Source organism: Pieris brassicae, chromosome 10 (assembly GCF_905147105.1).
Source record: "Pieris brassicae chromosome 10, ilPieBrab1.1, whole genome shotgun sequence".
Lineage (NCBI taxonomy): Eukaryota > Metazoa > Arthropoda > Insecta > Lepidoptera > Pieridae > Pieris > Pieris brassicae.
This window is the reverse complement of record NC_059674.1, coordinates 15,633,990-15,658,626: the sequence shown is the minus strand read 5'-3', so window position 1 is coordinate 15,658,626 and position 24,637 is coordinate 15,633,990. Positions and strand designations below refer to the sequence as shown.

The following is a 24,637-nucleotide window of genomic DNA, read 5'->3' as shown; positions in this document are numbered from 1 at the left end:
CCGACTGTGCACCAATGGACTTTCTATTTGCGCATTTAAGATTGCTCGAATGGTGAAGGAAAACATCGTGAGGAAACCGGCTTGTTTTAGATCCAAAAAGTCTAATATGCCTATTAGATTGATAAATAAACTTGAAATAGGTTCTGAGGCCCAGACCTAGAAATGTTGTAGCGCCACTGATTAATTTTTATTCAACATTGGTATGAAATGTTACATGGTGTACAATACATTGTTACACGAAACCCTTAAAACTTTTCTAGGTGCAAGATAACTGGCGTAACATGCAGTTGCGAAGCGCGCGACATCTTTTGGTGTCAGCATGTAGTCGCCTTGGCCCTGTACCGCATAAGAAATGCGGATTCAGTGAGGCTGCGAGTTCCCATATCAGGTATACAAGCTTTATAAAACGGGCAGTGAACTTATTTTGTAATTTTGACACGTAAAGGACGGTATCACTTAAATGTAATGTCTCACGTCTGATTATATTCAAAATAATCGTTTTACTGTAAAACCTCAATAAGAACAGTTATTTTTAAGGACGTGTTATTAATGTTTCACTCAATAGTCTAGATAATTAACAGAACATATTATTTTCGCGGAAGACTCACTGTCCAAACAATGTATCAATGTCAAAAATTTCAATGCATTAAAGTATAATATATATTTTATACAAAGGGCGGCCGTAATTTAATTTAATGATGTGATTATTATTAACTCTATTAATACTGGAACCGAACTAAAGTACTAATAACTTTTCAGACGTATATTTACGATATGGTATATTATAATTTATCTGTGAATTTAACATTTAAACGTGGTCTGTGACATTTTCGATCGTGTTTTGTTTTAATGAATGCGTCCTTTAGTGAGAGCTAAAACACACAATATTTCGGTTTAACTTACAGAAACCCTACTGCAGATGGATCGGCAGCAGCTCCAGAAGTTTGTACAGTATTTAATAGCGGAACATCACACGGAGGTACTGCCGACCGCGCAGAAGTTGGCTGATGAAGTGCTGCAGGCGCGATCAGCTATCAACAGGATCTGTGGGGCACCTGATCCAACAGCGGGACCCCCGCCTGACGCACATCATGCTTGGCATTTGGACGAGATTCAGGTATAATGGCAAAAATTTTATAATGAATAGTGACTCAGTCAAGACATATATCCGAACTTTAAACTCGGAATATATTTCCGAAACTACATATTTAATAATAATAGTTTTAAAAGTTGTGGAAGTTAACTGTAAAATAAACAAATGCACATCGTAACCAAAAAACGTGTTACATTTTAAGAGTATGTATTGAAACTACTTAAGGGGCGGTTAGATAGGCACCTCCAGGACAGGCGTACCCTGCAATAGGCCACATCTAACTTAACATCAGACGGGATTGAGGCCAAACGTCTGTCCAGTTCTGTATATAAAGAGTTTTTCATTCAAATGTTTAACAAAAAATAATTACGATCATTTCAAAGATAAATATTATGGTGGACATTTACGAAAACAAAACAGACATGTTTGTTGTGTAAAACTAATATTTATTTAGTTCAGCAATTACTAACAAACATTGGAGTTTATAAATAACACATCATTAATAAAAAATATACAATTTCTCACTATTTTCAACAATAACATTTTCATTATAATTTTTTTTTATTTGTCTTTACGTTTAAATTTATGAATTGTTCTGAACTTATTTATCTTTGAAGCGCTGTATATTATCGAATGTTATTTTGATGTGTTATGAGATATCTTGTAAAGTATGTACTCTGTACTCTGGGTCTATGTTTCTACGTATGTGTATAGTTCAAACGTGTGAATACTATGCGTATTATGTAAAACATATTGTCATGTATGTTGATTATTTGTTATAGGAAGATTTAAGATTTTTTCCTTCGAATTACGGTACTCTGTGATGGTAGAAAATAAGTTTAAAATAAATAAATATTGAATATTATGAGTAATTTCTCTATATTTTAATTCCAGGTTTGCGAACAAGTGCGGGCATATTTACTACAGGGAACATATTATAACGCAAACAAGCAATTAAACTCCTTATTTTCGAAGGTAAGCGTACATTATATTATTTTAATTTACAAGTAATTTATTTTCAAACACAAATCATATTCCGAATTTTACGAATTAATTATTTCGCGATCATTAGACATGGACTAAGACTTCTTTTCAGTTCAGGCAGAACATTCAGTCTTATCCTTATATTCCTTCAATTAAATTACAAGTGAGTTTTAATTATAACAATGCCTTTATTTAGACTTTTAAAAGTCGTTTTGGTCTGGTTGAGATGTAAAATACAAAAATAAGTAAGTAAAATGTAGAGCACATTAAATATTTTTACAACGTCGTGAATAATTCAATAATATAATAATAATCAGTGGCGCTACAGACATTTTAGGTCTAAGCCTCAGATTTTTGCATCTGTTTCATGATCATTTATCAATATAATCTTCCTAACATCCGCCATCGATGTTTTGGGTCTGAGGCGAAGGTTTTCTCACGATGTTTTCCTACGGCGTTCGATTGAATGTTCAATGCGCACATAGAAAGAAAGTCCATTGGTGCATAGCCGAGGTGCGAACCTTCGACCTCAGTAATGAGAGTCGCACGCTGAAGCCACTAGGCCACAATAATATAGCTAATTAAAATCATTATAATCAAACATTTCAGGTCAGGGAGATGCTCCGTGCGCAAGACTCGAACGGTCCACGCATGCTTATGTTGATGACGGAGCAGTTCCTATCAGACCCTCGGCTTCTGTTGTGGCGGAATCAGAATACCCCCATGACAGAGAAATGCAGACAACTGTGGGAACAATTGGGTGCCTTATGGGTCAGCATAGTGCTGGACCCGGGTAGCAATGAGTGCTATAGGACACAGTGGAGGAAACTGTTAGAAAAATGGTCTGCTGTGGAAGTCTGCCCCACAGAGGATCCCGATTATAGGTCGTTTCCCTTGGTGAGTGTCAATAGTATTACGTTTATTTATACTTCGTATGAGCTTATTTGACAATAACTAAACATTATGAGTTTACTCTAGTACCTTATAATTATTATTATAGTAACACATGTCAATGAAAATTTTAAAAGTTAAGTTAACGAGAAGTAGTCTTTTGGTTACATACCTTCTTAAATGCTAATCGACAATAAAATTTCGGAGCTGAGAATTGTTCTAAGACATATTTTTTCTACCATTTGAGCTAATTTAATATTAGTGGAAGTTTGGTGTTCTCTGACATTATTGTTATGTTATTCGTATTTCAGTACGCGAGAGAAAGGGAGAGAAATGAAAGAGATCGCGACAGAGATCACAGAGATAGAGATAGAGAGAGAAGGGAAGAGAGGGACAGGGAGAGATTGAGGGAAAGGGAAGAGAGGGACAGGTACTTTTCATTTTTAACCAAATACATAATGACGTATTCGATAAATGCAACACTAAACAAGTAAATAGATATTTAATTTCACAACATTCTTTAAATTGTATTTACACGAAACACATACATAAGCAATCTCTTAAGTTAAAAAATCTATTAATTATTTTGACATGAATGTGACCTCTATATTATGGTAAAATTTTGGTTTATCTGTGGCAACACGCACTTTAGCAGTTATGTCGGTTTTGGCGGCATTCATGCGTTTTCTCAAAGATTTGTTGTTATTAAATATTTTATTACATGAGTTTATAGATTTCTAATATTTTCTTCAGGCATAGAGAACGTCAGAGAAGAGAAGTCCATTCCCACTCTGAAAGCTCCGATGAAGAATCTAGACCAAATAAGTAAATATTTTTTACATACGTTACTGCAAATTGTAAGTAGTCTTTAATATTTCCATTATCACAACAGGTATGAACTGTTCAGCATCGCTAACGATGGTATTAGGGTACTTCCTTTCCTTACCTACTAACCTTTCCCTAGAACCAATTCCGTAACAAAGTATCCTTTATATACATTAATCTTCTGTGCATGTGTATGTAATATAAAAATAATCCGATATTTTTGTGACCAAGAAATATCGATTATGGTTTAGATCTACATTTTGTTTTGTTTTATTTAAGGCGTATACCACGTCGTTCGGGTCCGCTAGTATTTGTACAAAAGTTTTGATGATGTACTTGATGTGTCATTCATAATTTGTCACACTCATTAGAAATTCGACAAGCTCGGATCATTGAGACTTTCATACGGTCTCTCATTCGACACGATACGCGAGCATTCTCTGGACAGCGAATTCTTGAACTCCGAGCCCTTCTTGCATTAATCATATGTGATTTTAAAAGCGTATTTTCTATTCTCTAGCTATGAACGTGAATATAGAAGAGCAAGCAAACGGTTAAGGCTACACAATCAAAGATCACAACCACTCACACCACGGACGGTGTTTCATAAGTAAGTTGAGTTGATTATTTTTATCTACACGTTATTTCTGTCCCGCTATATAACACGGAGAGTTCTCAAGTATATTTCTGTAGTGTTAAATTTATAATGATTTATTAATTCCATAATTAGTTTTGCGTACCCTTTTTCAATTATGGTGTTAATAAATTAAAGTAAATAAGTTTATTTAATTCGTGTTGCTAGTTTTTGAATTGTTAAACACAGTGTTTTAAGAGAATACCATGCGATTTCCTATATTACTGCATTAGTGTATTGTGTAAAAAATATCATAAATATTCAATATAAATTTGAATAAAATTTAGATTAAGTAAAAAAAGTCACTTCTAGCATTTCTTGATATCTGTGAACGAGCTAAGAGTCTAAGAAGTTATTACTATCATACACAATGCATGTTGTAAAATCGATGCGTCAAACTGCACTGTTGTAAATAATATCTTACTCTAGTTTCTTTACTTTAGAGAATCCATTTTACACGTAGTATCGCTCAGAGTTGACAGTCGCACGCTGAAGCCACTGGGCGAACTGCTGTATCCTATTAAATTTTAAACCTAAATTAACTAACGATCATATGACTATTTACAGATTTCTTTAAATAAATAAAAATGTAATTTATGTTCACAGAGCACTGGACGCTGTAGATATTTCATGGGAAAATGATCACCTCAAGAACATCCTCAGTTCAGATGAGTACTGTGACCCAGATAAACTGGACAAAGCCGGTGCCTCCAGCGCATCCACCACCCTTCAGTGTTACCCCAAATTCAACGAAATTGGCCAACCTTTATGGCATGGTATGATTACTCATTAATCTATAGAAAAATTGTAAACAAAATCTTAATCTGTGCGTACGTATAAATGTATACCTTAGCGATCGGCGTTACGTAATATTACGTATAACACTGAGTATATCTACAACAGTCTTCTGTGCCTGCAAACAGGAAACAATTGTTGTTTTTTTTCTGGAATTGAACTTAAATAATGCATAAAGTATTAAAGGTAGTTCATAATCTAGTAGTTAACGCGTTTCAGGGCATGACGTCATCGTTAGAATGCAAATATCGCTACATACTAATAAAAGTATTATATTTTTACGGACGGAAAATTTACAAATTTTATTAAGTTATAAATATTATGTTTAATAAATAATTTTGTGATAAATATTGAATAATTATACTATAACTAATTAAGGTAATTATTTCAGAACATTTACCAGTAGTGGGCGCCAGAATAGAGGCCTTACGTGCCCATGGGCGCGCGCCCGCCGCTCTTAGACTTGCTGTTGCCGCTGCGAGGGCCATGAGACATCGACAGGTATATATTATAATTCTCATTCATAATATATTAGACCAACTTCAGTTAACATATTTTAATGCAAATTAAAAGAAATATTGCGCTTTGGAATTTTTAACGTAATGGCGTCATTAAAGTTAATGTTGCATTGACTTGCATTTCACATTTCTCTGCTTATCAACCATTATTTTTTGCGTTTTTCATATATACTATCAAAATAATTTAAATGTTATTATTTGAAAGTCAATTTAGTTTTATTATTAATTATGTTTGCTTAATATATGTAAACTAAACTACAAAAAAACCCACTAACGAGTTTTACCTTGGTACCTGAAGGACTACGCCGCAGTACACATTTGAAATTCCTTATCAACTCTTTAGTTTAAAAAAACACGTTTAATACAAAAAAAACCATGGTTCTCGTAATCGTATCAATGTCTGAAAAGAATTACTTTATTATTTTTTAGGAAGTAGCGCAACAAAGATGGCTAGACGCGGGTGGAGGGGAGGCGTCAGGGAGTAGTAATTCCACCAACTCTAACTCCAGTAACAACTCGAGTAGGGAATGTGGCAGCGAATCGTGCGGCGGACAATGTGATAGAGTGAAGTTGTCGATGATTTGCGCTCATATGGACGCGGGCACGTGCTTATCGAATACGGACACGTGCGCGCTATCGCATACGCACCGATGTATTGGAAAAGGTAACTATTCATTGTTGATCTCTTTTAGGTAATTAAATGATTATACGTGGGTAACACTGAAAATGTTTAGAACGGGCCAGTTAGAAACATTGCTCACAAAAACTTTTTGAATTTCAATTTTAGAACACTTTGGTAACCTTAGAGGTTAAAATTCATAAAATTCAAAAAAAAAAGAAATGACAAATGAATGCAATATTCATTTGTCATTTCTTTTTTTTTTTCTTTTTATGAATTTTGGCGGCTAAAACTCTTGTTACTTGTGAAAATGAACCTAACGCGAGAAAATTTTCGGTCAATGATTTATTGTGACTTTCGTTGTGGGCTTACTCGACAACAAAGCTGCGATTAGCATTTCTAAAGTATATTAATTTCTATCTAAAGTCCAAAGTCCATATATACCAGAGCTTATTAAAAAAAATTCTTTTTGTTATTCCTTCAACGTAATCTAAATTTTGTAGGGGTTTATTAAATCAGTTCTGAAATTCCAGAGGTTTCTCAAATTCTCACTGAATTGTATTGATTTTTTTAAAGAATTTCTCTAAATGTTATGGTGTGGTATGCGTTTTGTACCAAAGACTTACTACCTCGTAACAATCTTTACACATTTATTATCCATAGACAGTAGGTGTTGGACGGGCTGGACGTTGGAGGCCATCTGGTGCGTGTACGAATGTCTGGCTGATGCGTGCCTGGCGCCGGACGATCAACGGGCATCGCCGCGACTTCACACCTATATCGATGAGGAGCCCAACACCGGACTTCCACCTCGGTAAGCCTCGTCATGATAAGTTTCTTTAAGATTTATTGCTTCAATAGTCGAGCATAGTAATTGCAGCTTACAATCATCTCTGAAACAAAACTCTTCTTCTTCGCGCCCCTTTTACGCTTAGTTTGAGCAGTGTTGACCTAGTGGCTCCAGCGGGCATCCGTTAGGTTCCATCCCCAGCTGTGCACCAATTGACTTTCTTTCTCTGCGCGTATTTAACATTCGCTCGAACGGTGAATGAACACATCGTGAGGAAATTTGCTCACCTCAAACTTCCCGTGTCAGACACAGGAGGCTGATCACCTTCTTGCCTATTAGATTGATCATGGTATTCTATAGGCCCAGGCCTAAAAAGGTTGTAGCGCGACTTATTTTTGAGTACTGCTGAATTTAGAATCACTAGCTCTGCGATCCAAAAATTATTCGACGTTCATACGTGTATTATGTTACTGAATATTTTTATTAATTTGCGATCATTACTTCATGTGGTTTATTTACTATGCCTACTCCAGGTTCTTCGATTTGTCTCTCATCTTCACTACTATTGTCCAATCTCGTTTATTTCACCTTCCCAGGTTTCTGGTGGGCGTCCTCTCTCTTTTTAATAGACTGTTTATAGAATACTTTTTATACCATATATAATTAATAATTTATAGATATCAACATGTACCGGTAGCAGGCAGTAAGAACCCAGAAGAGACCTATTTGGCCCTAGCGTTAGAAGCCGCTCTGCTTGGTCTTGGAATGCAAAGGATGCTGCCTAATGGACTATACGCGCAGGAGAGGTATTGTAAGCAGGTGAGTGATTTTTACAAAAATCCATTTAAATTTATTAGTACTATTACCTCGTATTGATGATTGGTTATATCCATGGAGGCTGGGGTCCTGGGCCTGAATTCTATGGTAGCAATTATTGATTCGGGTGGGGGTAAACAGAAGACATATAAATAGCCAAGAAAACATACATATAGATATCATATAGCATAAATTTGAGGCATGTTGGTCTATTTATTTATTTATATTATGGCTTGTTTTCCCGAAGGTAGAGTATAGAAAGAAGAAGAATGTAAAGTATCTCCACTAGCTACGGTCCTGAGAAACTTCTCGCACTACATCCACATTCATGACCATGCATGCCAGTGGGTTATGGGCACTTTTAAATTGGCCCTTCCAACCTTCCTAACACGATTTCACAATCAACTGCTTCTCATTAATCCTTTCTACATGGCCAAACCACCAAAACTTTCCTTTTATCACCTCTATCTCTATCCTTGTCATTACGTCTTCTTTGCTGCTTCTTCTACGTCAAAAAGAGGACCTTTTTGACTCCTACCATTTCTTTTACAAAAATATAATCGTACTTCCTTTACGATTGTTTAACTCAAACTCAAAATAACTTTATTCATATAGTTAAACACGTACACTTATGAACGTCAAAAAGGAGGTAAATTAATTGTAAATTTACATTTACTAGTGCGCAAGTCAAGGGCGTAGAGCGGGCAAGATTCAATGAGGCTTCCTCGCGCTCCGAACAATAATAGCCCATCAGCATTATCATTATTTAATTGTATATATCTCGTCTTGTCCCAAGCCTTAACCTTAAGGATCTTATTAAAAATAATACTATGATACATACTACACAGAACACAGTTCCTATACGATGTGGCTCTAATTACAGGAAGAGCGATTAATAAGCCAGCTCCAGCGCGTTGAGGGTGAGGCAGCTGCGGGTGTGTGTGGTCGTGTAGCGCGGGCCCTATTGGCGGGAGGACCCTCCTCCTGTCTCGGCACCAAGGTCCATCCCAGGTCTGCTCCGGCGCATACCTTCGCGAGGTTCCTGTTTCTGGCTCTGTTGCCTACTGACCCGGATTTGGCGTATCGGGTTGGATTAAGAGCTATGAGGTATATCTAATAATCAGCGACTTCTTTACAAATAATTTTACACTAATTTATTTTTAAATTCAATTATTATTTTGCGTGCTCCATAAAAAACAAGTTTTTGATGATATTTTTTCCATGTACAAATAAATTTCAGAAGTCTTGCGTGATATATATTTTGGTTCCAGTGATCGATATATCTTTCTTTCTCCAAAAATTCTATTTGTAAAAAAGTTTTTTTATTAAAGTTATCGTAACAATTCTAACCAACCATTCTAAGACTAACCGTGATGATATTCTTCAGACTGCCCATGGTGGAAGAGGCGTACGCATTAGACGGAGGTGGGGCGGGCGCAGGTGGAGCGGGGGCGTGGCATACCCTACAGCACGCTGAGCAGCAGCAGGCGGCTTTGGCCAGTGCGCTCTTGGGTCAGTAGTAGTAGAATTATGATACACACAAACAATTCCAACACACGCATCATCGTAGAGACACGGCTTCTGTGTGTTACAATGAAACTATAAGTTCCCTTATTTTGCTCGAATCCTTCGCATTTATTACACCAGTTCAGATATTTATGGCTGCACTGCCTTTGTATGACTCAAAACTTGGCTACTAAAAAAGAGTGGCAGAGAGTTTCTTGCCCGCTCTACGCCCTTGACTTGCGAACTGCGTAGTAAATGTAAATTCAGAATCAATTTAACATATTTTCTGTTGACGTTCAAAGTGTACTTGGTTACCTATATGAATAAAGTTATTTTTAAGTTTGAGTTTTACCTAAATCACGGCTGCTTCAAACGGAAAGTCTTCACAGCCATAATTGTTACAACGTATTTGCGTTGTAACCTCTTTCGTATATAATATGACCTTAGTAACTGTTATTTACATTTTCATGCTATAACTCTTGCTATACATGTTCTCTTGTACGATTTATGTTCTTATAAATTAATTCTTTATTTATCTTAATTCTTTCTGAACTCCTCCAATCTACAACTCTCGTACTACACAGCAAAAAAAACCCCACCTCATGTAAAATCAACAGCTTCTTAACTTCAAATTTACATATGAATGTGTTATGTTATGCTCAGGGAATGGTTATTCTTCTTCATCTTCTTAGAAAAAGGTCTCGTTTTAAATTTTCTATTCACACCCATTCTATTCACACTAATTGGGAACGAAATTTTGTTTATTTCGTCCTATATTCACACATTTATTAATTGATAATTTTCTCATTTGTAGGCGCGGCCCGTGGTACGCCCAGTCGCCTACGCGCTGCGTTGGCGGCTGCGCAGCGACACGTGCGATCAGCTGCGCAGCTGTTCCGCCTCGCACAAGATGCGTTACGTCACGCTGCGCCGCCAGACGCGCCTCACCACCATCGGGATCTATTGGCTGCTGCATTCGAGCTGGGTCTACAGGTTAGTAATACAATAAGAACATCGAAGTAATGTAGGCGACTTCAGATGTGCTTCAACCCTTGAAAATAAACCAGTATAAAAGGTTTTGGCCAATGGACTTGTATCCAGGTTGTGTGAATAAAAAAACAATATTTTATGTTATTGATATTGTGTTTAAATTAATAATTAAAACTTCGTTACATTAAAAATAAAAACGAAAATATAAATTATTATATCAGCAATTAAATTATATATAAAATTTTAATCAACACTCTTGTCTTTGGGTCTCTCTATCTCTATCTCTAGATCTATGCAGAATGTTAAAATTTTGGTTTACTAAAAACATTGCACCATTATGTTGATGGAAAACTCCCACACTAAATAAATACATATGAGTTATATAATATCACATATCCTTTACCAGGAAATTATTTAAAATATAAATCGCAGGTGTTACGAATGACACTGTCAGCCGTGAACTGGCGACGTCGCGAGATGGTTCGATGGCTGGTCACGTGCGCTACGGAGCTAGGTCTGGACGCATTGCTGTCCATTATGCAAAAGTGGTAAGTGGACAAAAATTATATATATATTAGGTGAAAATACAATTTGAATTACGAAACAACTGTCAACAACTGAACGAGTTTAAGGCATAGTATTGTCTTTTGTTAACATAGATTTTACACATAAGGAAAACACTTTTTAAATGGATTGAAGCTATGTATATATATATATTATAAACTTATAATTATTTACCAACTTAAAATTTTGACGTTTCGCGTGCTTTACAGCGTGCGTGGTCACGGTAACCACGTAAATTATGTAAATAATTATATGTTTATAATAATAATATATAGCTTCAATTCGTTTAAAAAGTGTTTTCTTAGAGTTTAAGGCAGTTTTTGCCGCGCACCACAACACAGCCTCCTGCCGATTTGCCCCGTCCTATAAAAATAAATTGCACAGATAAAGGTACTTTTGAGTACAGTTTATAATTAGATAATATTTAAATGTAAATGGCAGAAGGCTGATGTGACATCTGTGACTTCTCAATAGTTGTGAAGAAAGAAAGTGTCCGCATGTTGTAGGGCCGGCACTGCGTTTTATATTTTTGTATGTTAATTTGTTTGTTTGTTCTCTTGTGGTGCGGTAAAAACCTACACGTGGATACGTTTTATTTTTTTATATATTATCTGAAATTGAATTCAGTATAGTTGATAGAGTGAAATTCACGTGAAATCCATTATTTAAAATAATCTTTAATCTCTAAATTTTAAATTTCCAGGTACGAACTATTCACGCCCACTGAAGCTACTGGTCCTGTGGCGGCAGCCGCCATGTCGCACGCCACGGCGCTAAGACTAGGCCTTAGCTTCGAACAACAAGAAAAACTTAGTTCCTGTGCGAGGACATTGGCCTTGCAGTGTGCGAATAAGGTAAAATTATAATATTACAGTGCAAAGCGTTAGGTGAATTTTTTTTTGCTGACGGTCAAGTTAAATATATAACATTATTGCAATTTCTGCCATTCATTTCTAATACATTGTCAACAATTTCATATTTAAATTGAAGATTTTCAAATCTAAGGCCTAAATGGCCAAGCAAGATATTTGTGTCTCCAAAAATCGTAACTTTAAACATATGTAAACAAATATTATTATTTTTTATATCCTTTTGTATAGTCTGTATATCTGTCTACTGTGAAAGTTAATGTTGACATCAAGATATTCCCGGGGTAATGGCGTTATATAACTGAATTTAATCATCAGGATCCCCCTGGCTGCGCTCTTAGTGCGCTATCGGTGTGTGAGGGTTCGGCAGGCGCGTTCGAAGCAGCGTGTGTAGCGGTCGGTGGAGCGGCGGCCAGAGGCGCCTTGGCCTCGAGCCAGCTGTTCGCAGTGGCCCGGTATATGGAACAACGCGGGCAACCCGCCAGAGCGATGCGGCTGGCAACACTGGCCATGCGGAATTTGCATCTGCATTATAACCAGGTTAGCTTAAAAAATATTTATTATAGAGACGTGTATATATATAAATAAAAATTAATCGCAAAATATGTTGTTAAGCGCAAAACTTGAAGATGGCTGGACCAGTTTGGGTATTTTTTTATTTAGGTTTGTGAGAGTTTTATGGAGATAAATATATATATAAATTATATTAAAAAAATATTAAAGTTTTATTTAGTTATAAGCTTTTTAATCCATATGCTGGGATACAGCTACTAAAAAGGTAGGCTAAGTTAAATAAAATAATAATGAAAACTATAATAAAATATTTAGGCGAAACGAAATTCTAGGAAACACATAAATATATATATATATATACACTAAAGTTTATCCCTTTGAAATACCGTCAGCTATTGCTCCATGATCACCAAATAGGCATGTTAAACTATAACTTATATATAATATATCTTATGACCATCGCCAAAAATGAAACACATTGAAAGAGAGAGAAAACAATACTCTGAAAGAAAACAACTTTTTAACCGGCTTAAAGCTATTTGTATTATTATAAACTTATAATTAATATATATTTTTTATGAGTTTATAATAATACAAATTAAATACAAAATACAAAATAAAATACAAAAAGCTTTAATCTGGTTCAAAAATTGTTTTCTTTCAATGTGTAAAAGCTATGTAAACCAAAGACAATACTATGTGAAACAGTACTCTATATAATTTTTTTGTAAAAAATAGTATTGATAATTGTTAGCTGAATTACAGGATAGTCATCCAGCGATAGCCGATATCCACTGGGCAGTTGCGCTGGCGCACTCCTTGGGCCGAGCGGAACTTCAAGCTATGTTGCCTTTACTCGTTAAGAACGTGCAGTGTGCGCCCGTACTTGTAAGTTACATTTTATTAAAAGCAATATTTATTTTTATATAACCAAAAATTTGCTTGTTTAATATAATTAAAGGGGCTATACTTCTTTGTACCTTTTCATATTAAGGAGGACATATGAACACCTCGATTAAAATTATGCGTGGCTAATGTTAAAGGGAGTAATTTTAAATAAATATCATATGAAAGATTATTGAAAAATGTTACCATATGCAAGGGTCAGAGGTAGTATATATCTTGATCCTTCAGATCTCGTCTATATTTATTGATGTGTGAACGTGGCAGAAATAAAAATTGGGCATATTGACATAAATTCTAGATTTTTTGTGATCTATCATCTTGTCTTTTGTTAAAATAGCTTTTACACATTAAGAAAAACACTTTTTGAACGGATTGCAGCTTTGTATTATTATTAAAAAGTTATAATATTATTTACATAATTTTAATTTTTTTCCGACGTTTCGCGTGCTTTTCAGCATGCGTGGTCACTATGTAAATAATTATAAGTTTTTAATAATAATACATAACTTCAATCGGTTCAAAAAGTGTTTTTCTTATAATATAGTCTTACTAAAGGTTTTAAGAGCTCAAAATGGTACAGAATGATAGTCAAAACAATTGTCTTCACAGTCGGACGTGTTGCGGCGTTGTTGCGTGGCGGCAGCGGGATGTTCGCGGTCGCGGCCGCCGCCCCCGCGTCCGCCCACGCCCCTGCGTCCGCTGCTCGAAGCCGCGCTTCGGGCCTACGCTTCTACCACTCACGCGCGACTCGCACATATATCGCCACGACATTATGCGGACTTTGTCGACTTTCTTGGTAAGTTCTCTTTGAGTTATTAAATGACTTATAATCACGTTTTGACATTTTAAATGATGACTTATTTTACTGAGTGGGTTTTTAAAAAATTGTTAATTTAAATTTCTTGGAAATCGCTCATTTTTACCTTAGCTTTATAAGGGAGCACGTTGGTATTTTACTTATTTTATGAAGCATGCACGCACTTACGCGCTACAATAATAAGCATAATTACTTAAAATTCAGAATTAATTTAATTCACTCAGTCCTATAGTCCCATGATATACTTATATTAATTAATAATTTTCTATAATTAACTTTATTGTTTGTTTTTAGGCAAAGCCCGCGACACATTCGCCCTGGCCCACGACGGGCCGCACCAGTTCGCTGCCTTGTTACAGGAAATCAAACTAAAATACAAAGGCAAGAAGAAACTAATGTTCCTCGTTAAAGAAAGATTCGGTTGATAGGCGAATAGCACCTTTATTTTTATATACATTGCGGTCAATGTGCAATAGAACGTGTTGCGTCAAACGGTACGCCCGTTGACGGCTTTCTGTTATCATACAATGTTTTATTTATGCATTGCGCCGTTTCAACTCGAATGTACGGTTCCGTACGTTCGCGTACCGAACCAGTCTTATTTCCAAGTATTATTTTATTTAACGTTAGACATACCTCGTAGATAACATTGTAATGATCTCAATGATTCCATTTTGTAAATAGTTTAAATGTAAATATTAATTAAGATAGCTCGTTGGACATGTTAGGTATTTAAAAATGGCGTACGTTGGCGCGTTTAGTTTGCGCAAGATGGCGTCCAATAAACTGGAAATGACAGCACCAAAGAGATATTTATGTAAGCGACTCGCAGAATATGCCGCAATTACAGTATTGTCGAGTATTATTTTTTTCTGACAAACACTGATCCGTTGTAATTAAAATTGTAAATTGTAACAATAAGTGCATTTATAGAAACGTAATATATAATGCTACTTGAGGTTCGGATAGCGTTCATATTAGTGAAATGTTAGGTAATAAGTTCGGGGGACTTTTGTACTTTTTGTGGTGAAAGCGGGTTGTGCAGATTTATTTTCCTAGCAATTTTACTTGCCAATATTTATTTTCGGCGGACCCTGTTCTGTGTCAAAATTGATCCACATAGATAATTGCAAATGTTATTGTGCGAAAACAAAGTTCCATAACTAGATCAGACTGATTTTAAAGGATTTGCATAGATATATTCTAGATTTTGGTCCGTTAACGGTTGCTAGTTGTAAAAGTTCAGTTGAAGACAGATAAGCAATAATTTGTAGCCTTGGCCGGTCTGTGTTTCTGCTTGCCTTCATTTCTGTAGCCCGAGCTTTTCTTGAAAGTTTCGACTTGCCATTAAAAATAAAGCAAACAAAACCTTAAGTGCCTTGAGGAGTCACCATTGAGCGCAGACCGGTGTCATGTCATGTATCATTTCATTTTTGTATCACGACCTTTGTGTTTTACGTGAAACGTAGACACTGGCCATCCTTCAATGTTGTATTGAATTGGGAATAATCATTTCAATAAACGATTACTTTAAAATGTATTTTGTTTTTTAATTACCACAATATGATAAACTTATATATCTATAACAGGTTATAAGTACAGTTACTTATATAGTTCGAGATAAAAACATTTATACGCCTCTACTCAAATATATTATAAACTGCAATGTCAAACAATTATTTACAAGTTTCTTAACTATACCTTCTCGGAGAGAAAAAAGTATAATTGTTTGAATTAAATACAAATGTAAGAGATTAATTTTAATGAGACACATACTGTCCAGTAAATATTGCAAAGTCGTTATACATAATTGTGAATAAAAATCTTTCTGTTTTTGCAAGATTAGAACATGATTTAGTATCGGGTTGGCAGCTGCCTTGGGAATGTATACCTAAAACAATTCAATGTATTACAACTCCTTTTGAATAAACTTATTCAATATATATTTATCAAGCTAGTGCCCTTATCTCGACTTCCAATAGAGACCCTTATTTAGGCTTTAGCTTAGCGACGTTTTTCTATGCAAGTTTAAAGGGTAAGTAAGGGCCCTGGCATGCAGCAATTTTTGTACGACCAAATGGAAATCATAATGAAACTGCATCTACCAACATGTGGTGTGTCAAGTGACATTTCCGATTAATATTTATTTGAAAAGCTAAACCAGCTAAACTCTTAACATCACAATGTCTATCTATAAGTTACTAGCAAACTCGACATATCTACGTACTGTGTTAAATGTAAAAAAAAGTGCGTGCGTACAAAGTACTCACGGCAGAAGTGAAACTTCTTTGTAAATTAATTATTACTAAGGCAAATTAATTATTACTATTAAAGCCCCCAATAGATGATCATGTACCAGTATGTGATAATTCCATGTATTTGTTTATTTATATTCACACTGTTTCCACACTATACGTGCAAATGATAATATAAATAAATAAAAAATCTACGTTTACTGCGCAAGACGTGCATACATCAACCAATCATATTTTTTTTCTTCATCTCCCTTACTCTCAATCTTTCTCACTATAGCTCTATCCCACCTATCGCTCCATGGCACTGTGCGTGATGCGACGTTCACTTTGTCTCACTCCCCTTCTCGCTTGCTTGCTTCCTACTCTCGCTCCATGGCTATTTGCTTCATGCTACGTTCGCCCTTTCTGACTCTCTCAATCGGTCTCAATCGCTCTCTTTTATTCAACAGAAACGCTGCACATTTTCGTGACGCTAATATTAATATTATTATTATTGCATATCCGCAAAATAATTACCCACGTGCGCCTAAAGAAGTTTCACTTCAAAAATCTAAACCATTATCATATCTACTTGAGCTTACACAAAAAATATAACGGAAATGTATGTACTACATACATGTTAGACATTTTAATAGAACTCCTTCGTCGTTTATATTGACACTACCTATACTTAGTCCTTGGCATGGCTGATCTTTCTCACTTTTCTACAAACATTTGTATTTTAAAGTTGTATAATCAAAACTTCCGAATAAAAAATGACGGCCATTAAACGATAAAATATATAACTCATGTTTTGTAGAGCTAATATTTACGTTTTTATTCAAATCGGAATCCTTATTGTAAGTACGTGGTAAACTTGCTGTTTACAAATTTAAAGGTTAAATCAAACTTTAACGTTAACTTTACGAGTCGGACTAATTAACTGTATTTTCCATTACATTTGTGACACGAAAGCGTAGTCTATAATTATTTTATGAGAATAGACAAATGAATACATACCTCTAACGTAAATTCATTTTCTTCGTAAAAATTAATGTTTGGAGATTTCAAATCAGATATTACAGTAAACAGTGGTTGAATGGACTGGAGTGCAGAGCTAACACCGTTTTCAACCAGTCTTTGGAAGAGACCGCAAACCGTGCTTTTTTCAGTTGGTACAAGAATCACCAGTTTAAAATGTCTATAATCCAATGGAAACTTGAGTAACTAGGGAATTTAATTTTTAATTTAACAATTTATTATATAATTATTTGACTATTCTAGTGTTTAGTATGAATTTTATATTTTTAGACTGAACTAAAGCATTCGAAACCTCTATATAAGTAACTTACAAAACTGATTAATAATCATTATTATTTTAAATAACCTTACTCATATTTGTTTTAAAGATGTTTTTGTTTAATTTAGTGAATTTTATTATGTGTTGAAACTGCAATTTCATGACCATTTATGATTTAGATGAGACACGGCTATTAAAAAAACATGAAAGGTTACCCTAGCCTCATATTTTATATCTTCCGTATAGCTATAACTATTATATACTGTCATAACTGGATTAGACCCTTTTGATTTAAACCACGGCATCTGAAAAATATAGTAGTTTACTCACCTGATGTTAAGTAAGAAGTTGTCAAACAGTAGTAGTGACAAGTCTCAGTGCAGTGTACTTATAACGCCGCCGGAGGGCTCGCAAGTGTGTGCCGGCCATTTAAGACTTGCTACACATTTTTATTAAAGTTCCGTAATCGAATTGGTTCGGAAATACTTTAGTGGGTAGCTGGTTTCACATAGTAAGTGGTACGCGGCAAAAATTGTCTTAAATAACGCTCAGTTATCGAAGTTCTCTCTTCAACTTCGACCATTCAATTCGATTGTGGACATTCAATAATTGCTTGTATAGTGAACCGGGAAACTGACAACATCGTGGGGAAACCGACATGCTTTGGACAAAAAAAGTCGATGGCGTGTATAACAGAAAGCCGATCACCTACTTGCCTATTGGAAAAAACAAATAATCAAGAAGTGGTTATATAAATCTACGGCCCAGACTCAGGGGTAAGGCTGCTGGGTTTTCTATATGAATATTTGTAAAGTTGTATTCTTGTCCATAAGCAGTGTTTTTTGTATTGAAATAAACATTACCTGTAACTCAGCAATATTAACTAGTGCATAATCCGTCATTTCCGGAAGATATTTGCACATCTTGGTGTTTTTAAAGCCGTATTTGTTTAGCTAGAAAAAGGCACCTATTAAATCTTCTATATTCTATTCCACATCCTCATTTGTTTAGCATGTTCGATTGCAAAAAGTCATTAAATTTTTTAATGGTATGTTGTACGTCTGCTTTTGTAATACGGCAGTCGTGTCGGTCATTCCTCCCATCATAGTATCAGAGGTATATAATAGAGCTGTATTTGTCTATGCACACATTTATACCTCCTGCGTACATTGCAAGTATCAATAGAAATAGGCCGTCGATGTCGAACGGCTAACGAAATTTATTCAAATATATTCAAATTCAAAACATTACCCAATCAGAAATAATCGTCTGCCCGTTACATTGACTAAAATCAACAATAGTACATTCATTTTTTGACACTAATGCAGAGTCAGGGGACACAAAAATTCTGCTGTGAAAATTTAATCCCTTAACATCCTTCAATTGTGTGGTTATCTAAAAAAAAACATATGCTATGGTAACTAAAACTATACTATTTTAGACATATACATATTTTTATAAGTAAAGTACGTTAAGTAAATACGTTACTTTTCTAAATAAATTTATTTAATTAAAATTATAGAAACTGTTTTATCACCTACTTGCCTTAATAAAAGAATACAGAGAATTCGGGGCTTCAAACAGTTAGGTAATTATCTGGTTTATAAAGTAGCATTTAACTATGTACCTCTGAGCACTTTTCGGCCCCACCACCACATTCTATTTGGGATAAAAGCGTATTCATAGCGAGTGGACATGTTACCCAACTTCGATTAAACGGTAGTTTTAACTAGAAAAATATTTATCCAAAATTGTAACTTTCATTTCGGCAAAACTAAAACATTCGTCACTTACCCGACCAATCATTTTCATATAAAATTGTATGTTTATACTACTTTAGCATTATTAAACTGTATATTAATAACATAATGTTATAAAGAATCGGTTTTCAATCTGGCAAATTTTTAATATCATAAGCTAGTAAACAATAACTATGAATTGTGACGTTCGCGCCACAAGCGATTGTCAATAATAGACAAAAAAATTATTCTGTTAGTTAAATTTATAAGTTTTGTCAACAGAATGTTGTTTTTTTTATATACGAGTAAATAAATATAGTTAATCTTACCTGTTAAATATTAGATATTAGGTAATAGGTTTTATTACTCCATCTTTTCCTGCCAGGCGCCGACAGATGGCGTTATTTACGGAATACATATTATGACAAGATACGAGTAATTTTTTAGACTTGAAGGTTTCAAATAATAACTTATCAAAATTTAGATAAGCAAAAAAGACGTAGTAGCCGAAACTGTTTATCTAATAATTCCACCAGATGCCGCTATATCAGAACGAAAAAATATATTGTCTCATTGACTTGTGTTTTGTTTAACATTACGGAAATTATTTTCAAATGAAGAAGTCACGATGACAGGTTTTTACAAAAAGTATTAAAAAAATATTAACATGACTTTTGTCCCTTACGTACTTATCAATCGTACCTTAGTAATCGTGATTTGTTCACAAAAGTCTGTTACAAATAAGTGTTGGGTTTGATTCTTGACAGAACATAAATTCTAGCAAAGAACAGGGGAAGTCCATCAGTGAAGTAAGCTACTTTCATCCAATGAAATAGGTTTTCAGTATACTAAATTGTTCTCTACAAATGAGTAACGCTTTATAAAGGTAATTTTGACCTCTGATGCTACAAAGCTTGTATCAGTCAATGTCAGAAGATAAGCTGATTTTGGTAAATTGTCATTTATACCGATAAATAAGAATTCACGAAGACAAACTTAATTTACAAAAAGTTACAAAAGCCGGTGTTGGTGCACTCATCTTGTATGATATTAAGGTAAAATAAAACAATTTTTAATATAAATAAATATTATAATTGTAAAAAAATTGTATACATTAATAACAGAATTCACTAAGATGACTAGTTTCACAAATTTTACGGCAGTGTACTTCCTCAACTTCCCGAGTCTTGTGAACAACCTGCTAACAAAAAATAATATAACTAAAAAATAAAAATTCCGTATTTATTTCTATATCAAGGCCTCCACGTCTGAATGCTTTGCTATCTCCGTTTTGTGAGCATATGTTCTTTTCTAATAGGTACGTAGATGATCAGCCTTCTGCGTGACACACGAAGGTATGTTATTCTTGCCGTGGCAGTGATTTGAACCCATAACGTCAGGGTAATGAGTCAGAAGCTCAAGCACAACACTAAACAGCGAGAAAAAAGTATTCTAAATATTTCTGAACCCATTCAAAAATTAATGTTGTATTATAAATTCTACATCATAACCATAATCATTACCATTGCCTAACTAATCATTTCATTTATCTGACAAATGTATTTGCTTTTAATGCAACTAGGAGATTAAAAACAACCAATATGTCAAGCTGAACGTGCTTTAAAGCTTAGGAAATCATTGAAAATTAAAGATAAAGTTCTGTTGAGACTTGTGTGTAGTATCGTGTTAGCGGTAAAAACTACGATAGTGACAATCAAATCAAAACTTGAGGTGAAGATAATGAGGATCTATCAGTTTTTAAACAATTACAGAACAAACATTATACCATGATCGGAGCAATAATGTCGCCTGCGCCTCCGCCTCCGTTGTGCTTCATATGCATCCAAACACGTTTCTTCTGGAATTAATTAATCCACTTTTAATTTATACTAGACTTTTAGGAGGTCAATTGTTGTTGAGTTAATCAGTATACAATAACATTTCAATTTGAAGTAACGATTATCTTCTTTCAAGTGAAATGAAATAATAAATCATTTCTGCAAAAAACCATCATCTTTTAGTCGATACCAACTCCGTGTAAATAAATACAGATATCACAACTTTCTCTACAGCTGAGATACTTTTTGACATTCAACAACTTTTGTCTTCAGTCACCGTGACCACCGTCGGACTAATTTAAATTGAAAATTATGTAGAATAATTATAAGTTTATAATAATACAAATAGCTTTAATCCGATAAAAAAATTGTTTTCTTTGAAATAATAAATGTGATTTAATAAATTTTTTGTATAAAAAACCTTTGCAAACTTATTAGTGCAATAAACTTTTCTCATGTAAGGAAAATGTGCGCAGTCTTGCATAAGTCAGTAATAATATTGATAGATAAAATAATGACAGAAATAATATTGTCGTATCAACGTACCTTTTCTAGTACTAAAAAACTACCTATGACTACATATTAATGAACGATCAAGTATTACGATTAAATGCATACGATTTAACTAAATACATGACTCTTACCATCAGTACTGTGATGTGTGGGCGGTGCGGCTTCATCATCATGACGAGCCAACGCTCGAAGCTGAAGTGTGTATGCCCTAGACCCCGGACAAACACTTTCTCCACCCGCAAAAGTCGCGTACGGGCTTATCTCGTATACGTCTGTACAATTCAAAGCCACTTTTAAATAAAAAATACTAATAATACAGTTTGATGAAACAATCAAGCACGATGACCATATGTGGCTTTTGATAAATGTATTTTTTTTAGGTATATGAAAGGTTTAGAAATGTTTCATGATTATTTTTCTATTTTAATACGTAATCAGGTGATTATTTTTGGGTTCCAGGCGTGTCAATTTCGTTACATTATATTTCTTCACGCACAAAGAAATTTGTGAAAAGCCGTGATTCTAACGAACGATCTCACAGTAGACAGTCGTGAACATTACTTATGGTCAAATGTTTATTAAATAAGGACCAAAATTGCGACTTTTCATAGTTTAATAACCTTATCATCCTATATTTCCATCTAAAACGTATGCATACATTAAATGGAACGTGTAACCTACATAAATATCAGTTATAGAAGTGGAAGTAGCGTATAGAAAATATTTAAAATTTAATTTATAAAATGTGTATTGCACTTATGTTAAAAAATAAAGCTCCCATTACAAACGATGACATAATTGAATAAAATGCTACCTGGTGGATCGGGAGGAAGCTTGGGCGTCGAGTGTGGGGGCCTGTAAGTGCCGCAGGGTGCCTTGTCCGCACTTGTCACTCGAGGCATTGCGCCATCAGTTCTACGGAGTAGCAAGTCTTTAATATAAAACAATTTAATATGGTTTTCAAAGTATCTATATAATTTTTAACTATTTATTTTATACAAGACAACTTCATAATATTACCGTGAAGGATAACCGAGATTACAACAAGGTAGTGTATTATTTTTTTATTTTATTTTCTTCCTAATTAAAATGTTATGACAATTTTCTATTGAATTTTCAAACCATTATAAAACTAAAATAAATCTTAACAACTTGGTCCCTGTGGTAATGTATCTTTAATACTGGTAGTATATGGATTATGTATTTCTTTTAAATTGTTTTATATATTTTAATAATGATTCGTATTAAGGCCTGAACTGTGTAATACAAAGTAATATATTTATTTTATAATGATTAAAGAAAACTTATCAAAGCGATTCATTTAGGTAAGTTCTTTTTATTTTACATGTGCATAAGTAATGAATCTTTATGTTTATGGTTTGGCTTTACTATATTCTAATATCAATATTGCAAGTAGTTCAATATTAATCGTCAGCTGGAAAAAATGAGAAAGGTGAGATGGGTCAATGAAATCAGTGTAAGAGGATTCTGTGTCAGCTCCTCGTCATTTGCAGATTCTATTTAAATGTGCCAACTCGGCTTAAGTGATTCAAGATTGTTTCACTATGTATAGAATGTTGTTCGTCGCAACTTTTTAATGAAATTTTTAAAAAAAAATTAATACATTTAGTATCTTTTAATCGTTTTTGGAAGCAATTTATAATGTAGCTTAAGAATGCTTAAGGGTACGTAATGACATACCCTTATGTTAATGTTTTTATCCATTACAAGTGAAACATTTTATATTTATTACAATAATAGTATCTATACTTATAAAATGTCCTTAGTAAGAAGCAAGATTTGGTTTTTATTTGCGCTTTATGAGTGAGAAATGCTTCGGCAAGGTGATCATACTATTATTGAACTATTAAATTGTTTGAGACTCGGTTAACCGTCAACCATTATGGTATTTTAAAACAAAGAATTATTCAAGATCCAAGTACTTTTGCAACAGACGATCACAACGCTCGCTGCAACTTTGATATTGTTCAGAACCAAGGATGCCCTATTTATAAAATAAAAGCACTGAACTAGCTACTTGATATACGAAATACAGATAATTTGAATTAATAGATAATATTAAGGCTTACTAACAGAGCTTGAAATACTTGTAGGAGAAAAAGTTATGTTACGGTGTAATATCGAAAGGATTGGTAAACGGCGCTATCGGCTCCATTGTATAAATTCTTTGGCCTTAATGTCGAACTCAAATGTGCGAAAGCAGATGTACCGTCAGTACAGATCGACATTGGAATAGCTGACTTACACCTCGGACTCAAGCCTATGTTTTTTAGCAAAATTTAATTAAGGGACGGCTGAAAGACGAATTTTGCCTTTAATTTCGTGTACCTTAGACCCACCGAATTATTTTGAAGATTTTAGTACATTCTTCACATCATTTGCAATACAGCCGTTTTACTTAGAAAAAATACACTGAATAATCACAAATATTTTAATGTTTCTATAGTAATATTTGTCAGGGGATGCTCGGATTACCAGGAAATGATATGATCGAGTCTATTGATCGATCGACGATATCGACGATCGATCGATCGATTTTTATTGTTGCTTTGTTAATCATTGAAATTCCATCTGTTACTTCTAACAATTATAATTTATTTTGAATCATTACTTAACGAATACGACCAATCAGTGCAGGCGTAATTTTGACCTTGACAGTGCGTCCAGGGATCGCTAGACATTACTGATTGAGTATTTAGTGGAGCATTGTGATGTTGAGAGGTTAGATCTAGTTGAATCGTGATTAAAAGTGAGATCGGTGCCGTGAACCCGCTGCTCGTTATAATTTAGGTGTGGTAGTGGTAGGTAGTGTTATAAGGAACTAGTATTTATATATAATATATATTGTACGATACTGATTCG

The 24,637-nt window shown here is 34.4% G+C and overlaps 3 protein-coding genes across 3 annotated transcripts in view; 1 reads left to right on the top strand and 2 right to left on the bottom strand.

Moving 5' to 3' along the window:
* LOC123715044 (zinc finger SWIM domain-containing protein 5-like) overlaps nt 1-15,670 on the top strand; it is a 49,798-nt gene extending 34,128 nt beyond the window's left edge. The window contains exons 3-23 of the mRNA XM_045669831.1: nt 261-388; nt 906-1,117; nt 1,988-2,068; nt 2,687-2,974; nt 3,280-3,398; nt 3,722-3,793; nt 4,314-4,403; nt 5,034-5,203; nt 5,614-5,723; nt 6,170-6,404; nt 7,023-7,173; nt 7,827-7,968; nt 8,849-9,072; nt 9,353-9,477; nt 10,286-10,464; nt 10,894-11,009; nt 11,729-11,879; nt 12,213-12,434; nt 13,173-13,295; nt 13,923-14,109; nt 14,425-15,670. Coding sequence (XP_045525787.1) covers nt 261-388; nt 906-1,117; nt 1,988-2,068; nt 2,687-2,974; nt 3,280-3,398; nt 3,722-3,793; nt 4,314-4,403; nt 5,034-5,203; nt 5,614-5,723; nt 6,170-6,404; nt 7,023-7,173; nt 7,827-7,968; nt 8,849-9,072; nt 9,353-9,477; nt 10,286-10,464; nt 10,894-11,009; nt 11,729-11,879; nt 12,213-12,434; nt 13,173-13,295; nt 13,923-14,109; nt 14,425-14,555 — 3,256 coding nt within the window. The 3' untranslated portion in view covers nt 14,556-15,670. The remainder of the gene's footprint in view (nt 1-260; nt 389-905; nt 1,118-1,987; nt 2,069-2,686; nt 2,975-3,279; nt 3,399-3,721; nt 3,794-4,313; nt 4,404-5,033; nt 5,204-5,613; nt 5,724-6,169; nt 6,405-7,022; nt 7,174-7,826; nt 7,969-8,848; nt 9,073-9,352; nt 9,478-10,285; nt 10,465-10,893; nt 11,010-11,728; nt 11,880-12,212; nt 12,435-13,172; nt 13,296-13,922; nt 14,110-14,424) is intronic.
* A 1,886-nt stretch (nt 15,671-17,556) lies between these two features.
* On the bottom strand, nt 17,557-19,596 carry LOC123715098. Its single transcript, XM_045669925.1, has 6 exons — nt 19,459-19,596; nt 19,292-19,393; nt 18,916-19,059; nt 18,528-18,617; nt 17,880-17,969; nt 17,557-17,565 (listed from the first exon to the last, which is right to left on the bottom strand). The coding sequence occupies exons 1-6, from the start codon at nt 19,474-19,476 to the stop codon at nt 17,557-17,559; spliced, it is 453 nt and encodes a 150-aa protein (XP_045525881.1). The 5' UTR covers nt 19,477-19,596.
* Nucleotides 19,597-20,474: 878 nt separating this feature from the next.
* The window catches only part of LOC123715234 (Down syndrome cell adhesion molecule-like protein Dscam2), a 35,872-nt gene continuing 31,709 nt past the window's right edge, over nt 20,475-24,637 (bottom strand). Inside the window, exons 31-34 of the mRNA XM_045670164.1 lie at nt 22,569-22,669; nt 21,886-22,026; nt 21,190-21,261; nt 20,475-20,601 (exon numbers count right to left, since the gene is read on the bottom strand). Of these exons, the coding sequence (XP_045526120.1) occupies nt 20,576-20,601; nt 21,190-21,261; nt 21,886-22,026; nt 22,569-22,669 (340 nt within the window). The 3' untranslated portion in view covers nt 20,475-20,575. The remainder of the gene's footprint in view (nt 20,602-21,189; nt 21,262-21,885; nt 22,027-22,568; nt 22,670-24,637) is intronic.